At 42.0% G+C, this 10,699-nt stretch overlaps 1 protein-coding gene across 6 annotated transcripts in view; it reads right to left on the bottom strand.

Annotated features, from left to right (window-relative positions):
* Tcerg1 (transcription elongation regulator 1) overlaps nucleotides 1-4,597 on the bottom strand; it is a 52,862-nt gene extending 48,265 nt beyond the window's left edge. For 3 of the 6 annotated variants that reach the window (XM_027397986.2, XM_027397988.2, XM_027397987.2), the window contains exon 1: nucleotides 4,494-4,552. In XM_027397986.2, coding sequence (XP_027253787.1) covers nucleotides 4,494-4,552 — 59 coding nt within the window. Of the gene's footprint in view, nucleotides 1-4,493 lie in introns of all 6 variants that reach the window. The other 3 variants (XR_003481801.2, XM_027397990.2, XM_027397989.2) reach the window with 2 other exon arrangements.
* Between the last annotated feature and the right edge of the window lie 6,102 nt (nucleotides 4,598-10,699).

A 10,699-nucleotide genomic window follows, 5' to 3' on the forward strand; every position in this document is an offset into this window, starting at 1 on the left:
GCCAGGGAGTGTACTGTGCTCTTTTGAATAATGTCATTTAAGAACCATCCTATGAGATTAAGAGGTGAATGTTAATCCCATTTTACAAGTAAGGAAGTAGAGCACACAAAAATGAATACAGTGTCCATGTCCCAAGGCCTCACAGCTGGTTCAGTGGTAAAGCAAGAATTAAATGCCAGTGTCCTGCAAGCCCTTTCAGGATCCACAGTACACTGTCATGTCTAGACATAGTAGGGCCCATTAAATACTTATTAGAGAGATGGCTCAGCAGTTAAGAGCACTGGCTGCTCTGAGAGGACCTGGGTTCAATTCCCAGCACCCACATGGCAGCTCACCAAGGCAGGCCCGGCATAAAGAAGCATGCCTTTAATCCCAGCATTTGGGAAGCAGAGGCAAGATATCTTTGAGTTCAAGGCCAAACTGATCTACAGAGCCAGTTCTGAACAGCTGGGGCTACATACAGAAATCTTGTCTCAAACAACAAAAAAAAAAAAAAAAAAAAAAAAAAAAAAAAACAACTACATAGCGAGACCTTGTCTCAGAGAAAAAAAAAGAAAAAAAGACAAAGGCCAGAGGATCCTAAGTTTGAAGACAATCTAGGCAACACAAAACTCTTATCTCTAAATAAATATTTAAAAAAAAACTATTATTAAACTTCAACTTGCCAAAGTCAATTGGAGCAGCTACACAGATCTTGTAGGTAGCTAAACTAAGTCTGTACATCACACACAATCTAAATTTCCACACTCAAAAAAAACTAGATTAACAATAATAGTCTTTCTTTTCCTTCTCCCTGCCCCCTTTTTGGGGAGAAAGGTTGGTTTTTCTATTTGGTGGCACACACCTTTTTAATCCCAGCACTCAGGAGGCAGAGGCAGACAGATCTCTGTGAGTTCCAGGACAGCCAGAGCTGATACACAGAGAAACTTTTATCTCAAAAAAATAAAAATAAAAAACAAGAAAAAAAAGAAAAGAATGCACCTTAATGTTAAGACATCCTTTACCTATGTTTTTCTTTTTTCAAAAAATCCATAGTACTTCTTTCTTTGGAATTCATATCTCCATCTTCTAACTTAGTCAAGCATTTAGCCCCTACAACCATGTGAAGTCTATCTGCTCTGTTCTTCATTAGGCCAGTTACATAATTTCCAAGTCTGAATTTCCTACCATGTAAATGATTGTAGACGTCAAATAAAAGCCACTTCACAGTTCTGTTCAATGAGATAATCCCTGTCAAACAACTTAAGGTAATAGCCAATATACACTAAATTGTATTATCACTTTCAATTATTCCCAATGCCTCAAAGACCTTTACCTATAGAAGGCAGTTAGTTAATTTTCTAGATTTCGTTTTAAAGTCTACCACTGATTTCCTGCTGCAATAGCCTACAGCTACTATTATCCGATGCCAGTTATATGTAGAACATGTCCTGAGATCTTTATATACACTACTTCAACACTTCCTCACCAAAACCGGCAGTGAGGACTAAACAAACAGACAAAGCACCTGGAACAGCAACTAACAGAAATGCTTGTAAATTATTTGCTACTAAGTACTGTTACTACAGTAACAATAGTGTCCCATGCTATTAATATTATTAATATCAATGTTATTACTGACATTATTATTAATGCCAGTTGTTATTACCCAGCTATTATCAGGCTGGTATTATCTGGCTGTCATGACATTTCCAGACTCCAGTATTTCTGATCTTCAAATATATCAACTTCATTATATTGAAGCCTGTGTTTATATAGAGTTCCCACTGCTTGGCAAATTCTTCCCACATCCTTATATGACTGTCTATTGTTCATTATTCAGATTCATTTCCAATGTCACCTCAACCTCTTCCCCACCTCTAGGGTCTCACTGCCCCTCTCTGGACTTTTACCCAGTCTGAGTCTTCAAATACAACAAATGCTATGAAGTACTCTATCACTTACTTTTACCCATCAGTGTACAGCTTTTAGTATATTGATACAATGCCTTATTGTTTAATAATGATTATGAACCCTGAACACTTCTTATTTACCAGGACAGTTACATGGGCATTTTCTGTACTCTATTAATTCTTACAGCAACCCAAGATGAGTTTAATGCCATTTCTACAACAGAAAAATAGCTTGTTAAAGCAGCTAGTTTATAAAAATGCCAGAGGATTCTCATTCCTGCTTTCACCAGCAAAGAAATCCAGATTTGAAGTACCTTACCCTAAGTATTTATGAGCAGCAAACCAAGCCATCAGCCAACAAAAAGCCCTAGGGTAAGAGATCTATACACAAATCAGCCTGAAAGTTACTTTCAGGGCCCTCAACCAGAGGACCTCTGCATTTCACAGTGACTGCAGAACTAAGATCCCACCACTTCCAACATTTTGGGGAAAGTCTACATGCATAAAGAAAAGTTGTCTTTAATTCTTTTCAAAAGAACATCCTGGAAATATAAATACATTCTTCCAAAAGTCATCTATCCAGATAAGCAAATGCCTCAGAGAAAACACTTTAGTTGAATGGGCAAGAAACTATAGATGCTACCTACTCACATATAGAAGACAAATTATGAAAACAATGAATCATCTGGGACCCAGGTTTTAGTCTCAACCCAGCTAACTAGCTCCACAACGCTTCACATCTGTAGGCTGACTCCTCATTTGATGGAGTTAGTTTCCTTTCAAATTTAGACCAACCTCAATTAAAATGGAAGGTCTTTGGGAACAAAGGACTTTTTTCTTTATTGCCATCACTAGGCCAGTAACTGTCAGACTACATATAAGTGTAGTAGAATAATAAGGTGACCATATCTCAATATCGGTTTATTACCACATATCTACAAAACATCGTATTTCTCAGACTCTATGATAGACACCATTATGAAATATATATGGGACGCAAATACAAAACAAAGCCCAGTTTCTGCCATCAAAGCAGCCAGTTTATCATAAATAGAGAGTAATGCTAAACCCTCTACAATATGTTCTGCAAAGCAAGCAGAGTCACATGTAATCAAGGCTGGCCTGAAATTTACCACCCTCCTGCCTCAGGTTCCTGAGTGTTTGCCACCATACATAGATCCACAAGCAACTTCTAAGGTACCAAATACTTGCAGCAGGCCATCTAATTAAAGCCTTATTAGAATCGATTTTGCAATAATGTCTAGAGTCTAGACTATCAGTGATAAGTCTACATAGCTACTTATTGAGAAGTTGAAAACACTCTCCAAAACGCTCGGCTAAGACCCCGAGACCAGAATCAAAAATAAAATTTCTATCACTAATACTGGAAGACCTGAAAATGCACCATTCATTACACAAGTATGGGGGTGAAAAGGCTCAAGACTGACCTCAGAATTTTCTAAGACAAAAATTTGTTCCTGCTAAGGAACAAGTGGTTTTGTTTTTGTTTTTGTGTGTGTGTGTGTGTGTGTCATTCTGAACCTGAAAGCCATTATTTTCTTCTAAGTAAGACTTATCTCTATTTCCTTGGGAAAATTCATCCCTTATTCTAGAAAACACGAGTCTCAAAATCAACCCTGCTGTTTTCCTTTTAAACGTTAAAAATGGCACAATTCAGAATGGGAACTGAGTTATCTAAAATAGTTTTCCCTTACAGGAAGAAAAATAAGTATGTACATACACAAAACATAAGTCACCTCTTTTTCTCTTCAAAAGCCACCTACAAAGAGATGGCATCTCCCGGTCACTCTGATCAAACTTTAATCACAAACTACAAAGGCACTGAATAAGGAGGTTCCAGAAAGGTCACTGCCTCTGTAGGGATAAGGCGTGGGTAGAACAGAGAGAGGTCGCAGGCTAGGGACCCGGACAGATCAAGCCACTTCCTGGAGTGACAATTCCAACCTTTACCCGTTCTACCGCCTCAGCCCCTCTGAGAAGTCCCCTCGACCACGGAGTGGACGAGTGAGTGGCCTGGCCTGCGAATGGAGCCTGCAACTCGGTCCAAACCCGGGTTGAGGATCCGGGAAGCAGAGCCTTCAAGGAGCAGCTTTCGTGGCCCAGCAAACGGTCAGGGCTGCGAATCCTCACAAAAGAAACGGAATGGCGAACAAGGGCCGGAGGAAAGCAAGAGAGGCTGAGGAAGGTGGACGGCGAGGCCGGGCGACACGAGGCCGCGGAGGGCGTGAGGAGGCCACAGCGGGTCGGGCAGTGCCGGGCGGCCGGGCGGGCGGCGGAGGGGAGCGGCCAGCCGGGCCCGCCAGGTAGGCCGGGAGCGCGGCCTAGGGCTGAGGCGCGCCGACCGGGACTGCGGGCCCCGCGAAGGACGCGGGTGCGCCCCGCCGCGCGCAGAAGGCCGCAGCCCAGCCCCGGCCCGGTTCTCATTCAAGCCGCTTTCCCTTCCCCCTTTCGCCAGCCCCACGCGGTCCGCCTCGGACCGCCGAGACTCCTGTCTCCCTCGGTCCCCGAGGGCTTCCGCAGCCAGCCTCAGCCTCTGGGACGCCAGCGCGCCGAGATGTGAGGGAAGGCGGCGCCCTTTACCTCAGCTCCCCCGGGTTGAATCGCTCGCCTTCCCCTCCGTCCCCGCCACGCTCCGCCATTACAGACAGTCGCGTTCATCCACCCGCCGACCCGGCGTTCCCAATTGGTCGGAAGAATCGTCAATCCCACACATAGGAGGTGGGACTAGCCGTGATCTATAAGATGATTGGTGAATCTCGCCATCAATCTTGACGCTAGGGTCCGCATTTGCTTTACTATTGGACAAAGGGCCCGCCGACTTTGAAAGCGGTATTGAGACTGTCGGTTGATTGGCCGCTCGTAGGCTTCATGGGAAATGAGACATTGGCAAGGAGGAACATGTAGCGCCCTCTTGCGGAAAGAAAAACTAAGTCCTCCCAAGCTCTGCCCAGCCTAACGTAGCCACGTATCTGCGCGGTTTTCGGAGCCAGATGTGGAGCCATATTGGCCACTAATAGCTCAGGCCGAGATCTTGTGCGTTATAAGAGCCAATCGAAATCGACCTGGGTCGCACCTAAACCAATTATCAGGTTGCAAGGGAAAACGGTGTTTCTCATCCTTGCAGTTTATAAGAGGCTTAAGTCACTATGCTGTATATGCTTCTTCTGGAATAATTACAAGCATCCCTTCCAGCTTGCCTAATTAACAGCAGGCTGAATGTTATATAATTTACTGCATTAAAATAAGTAAATTGGAAAAGGAAGCCTCTGTTACTCAATCTCAAAATAAAACTGTCTAAATTAGCACACCCTGATACCAGAAGTAATTATAAATATGCTAAATTTTTTACTTAAAAAAAATAGAACCCAGGGATTTCAATGACATAGTGAAAATGACCACTGTCATTACTGACCTCAAATTAATAATGATAAATTTGCACAAACCTAGTATATGTGCTATGCACTATTTTAAATGCTGATCGTGTATTGTTTCTTTTAGACTTTGAAACCTATTAACAGGTAAGTACAAATAACCACAATTTATAGGTGAGATAGAGACACAGATGTTATATTACTTAATATATAATATAGCAGCTAATAAATGGTAGGTCTTGGCCTTAAACCCAAGGCAGTGTGACATCAAAGTCCCCCTGTGGTCCAAAATGATTCTACCAACTCAAAAACTTGTACTCAAATGGCCATTGTCCCATTATTCGTAATGCTAAAAGAGGAGATAACATCACTCAGCTGGGAAATGGCTTTAAAATGGGATATAGCCATATGATGGAATATTTTTCAGCCTTGAAACAGCTACAAAAATATGCACTTAAAGCAGTATACTAGATTTAAAAAAAAAAAAAAAAGACACAAAGGCCACTGCAGTATTTGCTCTATTTATATGAAATGTCCAGAATAGGCAACTCCAGAGAAAGAGAAAGATTTACAGTTACAGAGAGGAAATGAATCTGAGGAACGGAAAATGGCCATTAATGGGGTTTCTTTTAGATGATGAAAATGTTGTGGGATTAAATCATGGATATGATTGTACAGTTTTATAAATTTATTACAACTTGTTGGACTGTATGCTTTAGATTTTATTGTGTATGCATTACTGTTCAATTAAAAACACCATGCTATGTTGAATTGCAGTTAAATACTCAGAATCAATTAAGGGTAATAAAACAATAAAAGCTAAAGTTTGGGGAGTGGTTAGAGAAGACAAGGATGAAGAAAACTTTACTACAGGGTCACTGACTAATCTGAATAAAAGAGAAGAGTCAATCCCCTTTTCAATATCAGCATATATCCTCAAGTCCTGACCACCTGTTCTGAAAAATAATACTTATTTCACTTATTTACTTTTATTTTAATGTATGTGCAAAACCTGTGCCTGCAGGTATGTCTGTGTGAGAGTGTTAGATTTTGGAGTCACACACAGTTGTGAGCAGCCATGTGGGAGCTGGGATTTGAGCCTGGGTCCTCTGGAAGAGAAGTTAGTACCCTTAACTACTGAGTCATCTCTCCAGCCCCTTGTATCTAGACTTTAAAAATTATAGATAATATTATGTTTTTTTAAGTATTTATTTGGGCCAGGCGTTGGTGGTGCACGCCTTTAATCCCAGCACTCGGGAGGCAGAGGCAGGCAGATCTCTGTGAATTCAAGGACAGCCTGGTCTCCAGAGCGAGTACCAGGATAGGCTCCAAAGCTACACAGAGAAACCCTGTCTCGAAAAACAAAAAAAAAAAAATTGGTTCTAATTAAGTGTATATATGTAGCTGTATATAACTTGAACATACATGCCTCTGGAGGCCTGATGTGTCAGATCTCCCAGGCTGTAGTTGCAGGCAGTTGTAAGCCATTCCACATGGGTATTGAGAACTGAATTCACGTCCTCTGCAAGACAGTATGTGTTCTTAATTGCTGAGCCATCTCTCTATCCCTATATTATCTATTTGAATAGACTAAGTATATATGCATGTGGAGCCAGTGAGATAGTTTAGCAGGTAAATACTCTTGCTAAATAAAAAGTCTGAGTGTGATGCTGCTATAGTTTGAATGAAAATGTTCCCTCCACTACCCCTGGGCTCATATACTTTAATGCTTGATCCCCAGTTGATGGAACTATTTGGAAAGGATTAGAAGGTGAGGCATTCCTTTCCTAGATTGGTCATTTCATTGGCCTACAACCTAATTGTGGAATCTAGAACAAGAAATTCCCACTTTCCATTGATGATCTCCTTCAGATCTAAGAATGTGAGAGAACTCAATCAATACGTAGCATCCACACTTTTTTGTTATACATCAGATTCTGCAGTGATCCCACTGCCTCAGCTTTTCATATTCTGAGATTATAGGCTTTAAGCACTTCAGCTGGCTGTTAAGTATATCCTTGATAGTATAGTTAATCTAAAGGCAGCCCCCCGGTAACATTCCAGTGTTAGAAGAGCATAAAGCAAAGTATTTCCATTATATTCACCCACATCCACTACACACACAAACTTTTTCAGTCTGTAAAGGTCATATTCTCAAAAACAACCCAGGAATCAACTCTAAGCAAGATATTTTGACTGCAAGAAGAGGAGTTCCAAGTTCATGCCAGTAGAATATGTGCTGGTGAAGAAAGCAAAAATGCATGCAATCTACTGACAGGAAGACTTGCTGTCTTATCCTAACACAGACCTCTCCATGGGGCTCATTGTTTAGTATGTGTACAGTGTTCCGTCTGCATGTATGCCTGCAGGCCAGAAGAGAGCACCAAATCTCATTACAGATGGTCTTGAGCCACCATGTGGTTGCTGGGAATTGAACTTAGGACCTTTGGAAGAGCAAGCAGTGCTCTTAACTGCTGAGCCATCTCTCCAGCCCCCATGGGGCTCATTGTGACATTACAGTGTCACTCAGTGCAGTCTAAGAACTGGATGCTAGAAACCACAGCCTTCTGAACTTGATACCAGAAGCAGTAAAAGAACAAACAAACAAACAAACAAACAAACAAATCACCTCTACTTTCATTATAGTCTTTAGAAGCCAAACCAAGAGTTATGCATTGGAACTCAAGGGGTTGGAAGGGAGGGGGGGTCATCCAACATTTGATTGATTTCAAGAATCAATGGAGAACATCTTGCCACATGGCCTTCCAGGGCCCACCTATACATCAGTTCCTCCAGTGAACACTCCAGAGAGAAAATCTGGCCTGATGCCCCAATTAGCTGGCTCTCCTATTAAATTCTCTTGCAACACCCTACATGTCTTTGTAAGATCCCAGCAACATGTTACTACAGTATCATATTATATCTTAGTTTTTCCTGTGAACTTAATTGTTTTCAGTGACAAATTAATTATTTTGAAACAAATTACAGATATCCCAACATGCCCCAACATGTGCTAGCTAGTTTTATGCCAACTTGACACAAGCTAGGGCCATCAAAGAGGAGGGAACTTCAGGTGAGTTCCTCCATAAGATCAGGTTGTTGACAAGTCTGTAGGGCATTTTCTGAATGATTGATGTGGGAGGGTTCAGTCCATTGTTGATGGGGCCACCCCTAGGCAGGTGGTCCTGGGGTCTACAGAAAGCAGGATGAGCAAGCCATGAGGAGCAAACCAGTAAGCAGCAGTCCTCCACTGCCTCTGCATCAGCTCCTGCCCCCAGGTTCCTGCCCTGTTTAGGTTCCTGGTCTGACTTCCTTTGATGATGAACTGTGATGTGAAAGGAGAAATGCAAAATCCTTTCCTCCCCAGACTGCTTTTTGTCCTAGTGTTTCATCACAGCTATATTAACCCTAAGACACTCTCCTAAACATTTCAATACGAATCCCTGGGAGAAAAAAAAAAAAAAACTCTCGTAGTTTTCATTGGGTGGTGGTGGGTGCACCCCCATTAATCCCATCACTCCAAGAGGCAGAGTCAGGCAGATCTCTGAGTTTGAGGCCAACCTTATCTACAGAGTGAGTTCTAGGACAGCCAGGGCTACACAGAAAGACTCTGTCTTAAAGACAACAACAACAACAAAAAAGATAGGTGACGCCTGCAGCTAGGCTGCCTGCAGATCTTCTCCACTCTGTTGCCCCAGACCCAATCCTCAGGGTCCTCCTAGTGCTGCAACAGAAAACTAGTTGCACCCTACATTCCCTCCTGTGGATTCCACAGACCACCCACCTTCCCCTACTCCCAGCCTCCAACACCAGCAAGTACTCCCAATGAATACAACAGCTGAGGCCAATAAAGCAGGCAACACAAACCCGACACACCCATTGAATATCCAGAGAAGAAACAAACTGTATTAACCAAATCTCTCTCTCTCTCTCTCTCTCTCTCTCTCTCTCTCTCTCTCTCTCTCTCTCTGTTCCTCCCTCCCTGACTTACAGGCTGCAGTCCAGCTAATCCAGCAATGGTCTAGCTGTGAATGGAAAAGTCCAAGAATCTAGTAGTTTCTCAGTCCCACAAGGCTGGAATACCAGAAGAAGTAGACCCTAGCACCAGTGAAGGAATGGATGTGCCAGCAAAGTGAGAGCAAGCAGGCCAAGCACAAAGGCTACCTTCTTCCATTGTCCTTACATAAGCTTCTAGCAAAAGAAGGCCCAGATTAAAGGTGTGTCTTCCTGCCTGGAGATCCGGATTAAAGGTATGTGTCTTCCCATCTCAAGATCTGATTTAAAGCTGTTTGTCTTCTCACCTCAAGATCCAGATCAAAGACGTGTCATCCTACTCAAAAATCCAGACCAGTAGTAGATTCACCCACTTAAAACAATGCAAAAAATCTCTCACCGGTGTGCCCTCCATTTCTGGATTATAGTCCTCCATAGATGTGGTCAAGTTGACAGACAAGAATAGCCATCACAGAAACCAAAGAACAAAATACCCACCCAAAAAAGACAAACCAAGAAATCAGCACCTAGACCTATAATCACCACAAACCCAGATTCCTAGATGCCAACATAAGAACATGATCAAAAGCAACCAGGGCAATATGTCTCCACTAGAGGCATGCTATCCTACTGCAGCAGGCCCTGAATCAATATTCCAATATTACTGAAATACAGAGAGAGAGAGACCTTAAAACCATCTGTATGAAGATGGTAGAGGTCATTAAAGACAAAATGATTAAATCCCTCTAAGAAAGCAAAGAAAAAACAAACAAAAGTTGAAGGAAATGAATAAAACTGTTCATGACTGAAAAAATGAAAATAAAAACAATAAAGAAAACATAAACTGAGTAAATTCTGGAAATTAAAAAACTTAGGAATTTGAACAGTAACTACAGAGACAAGCTTCACCAACATAACACAACAGATGAAAGAGAGAAGCTCAAGCATTAAAGTTATAGCAGAAGAAATGGATACATCAGTCAAAGAAAATGTTAAATATAAAAAATTTCTAACACAATAAATCTGGGACACTATGAGAAGTCTAAACCTAAGAATGATAGAGATAGAGGAAGTAGAAGAATCCCAGCTCAAAGACCCAAAACATATTTTCTTTTGTTTGTTTGTTTGTTTGTTTGTTTTTTCAAGACAGGGTTTCTCGATGGCTTTGGAGGCTGTCCTGGAACTCGCTCTTGTAGACCAGTCTGGCCTGGAACTCACAGAGCTCCGCCTGCCTCTGCTTCCCGAGTGCCAGGATTAAAGGCGTGCGCCACCACTGCCCAGCCATTTTGTTTTGTTTTGTTTTGTTTTTCCAAAACATATTTGCAATGAAAGCACAGAAGAAAATTTTCCTGATCTAATGAAGGAGATGCCAACAGGTGGCAGTGGCACACGCCTTTAATCCCAACACTCAGGAGGCAGAGG

Source organism: Cricetulus griseus, chromosome 2 (assembly GCF_003668045.3).
Source record: "Cricetulus griseus strain 17A/GY chromosome 2, alternate assembly CriGri-PICRH-1.0, whole genome shotgun sequence".
Lineage (NCBI taxonomy): Eukaryota > Metazoa > Chordata > Mammalia > Rodentia > Cricetidae > Cricetulus > Cricetulus griseus.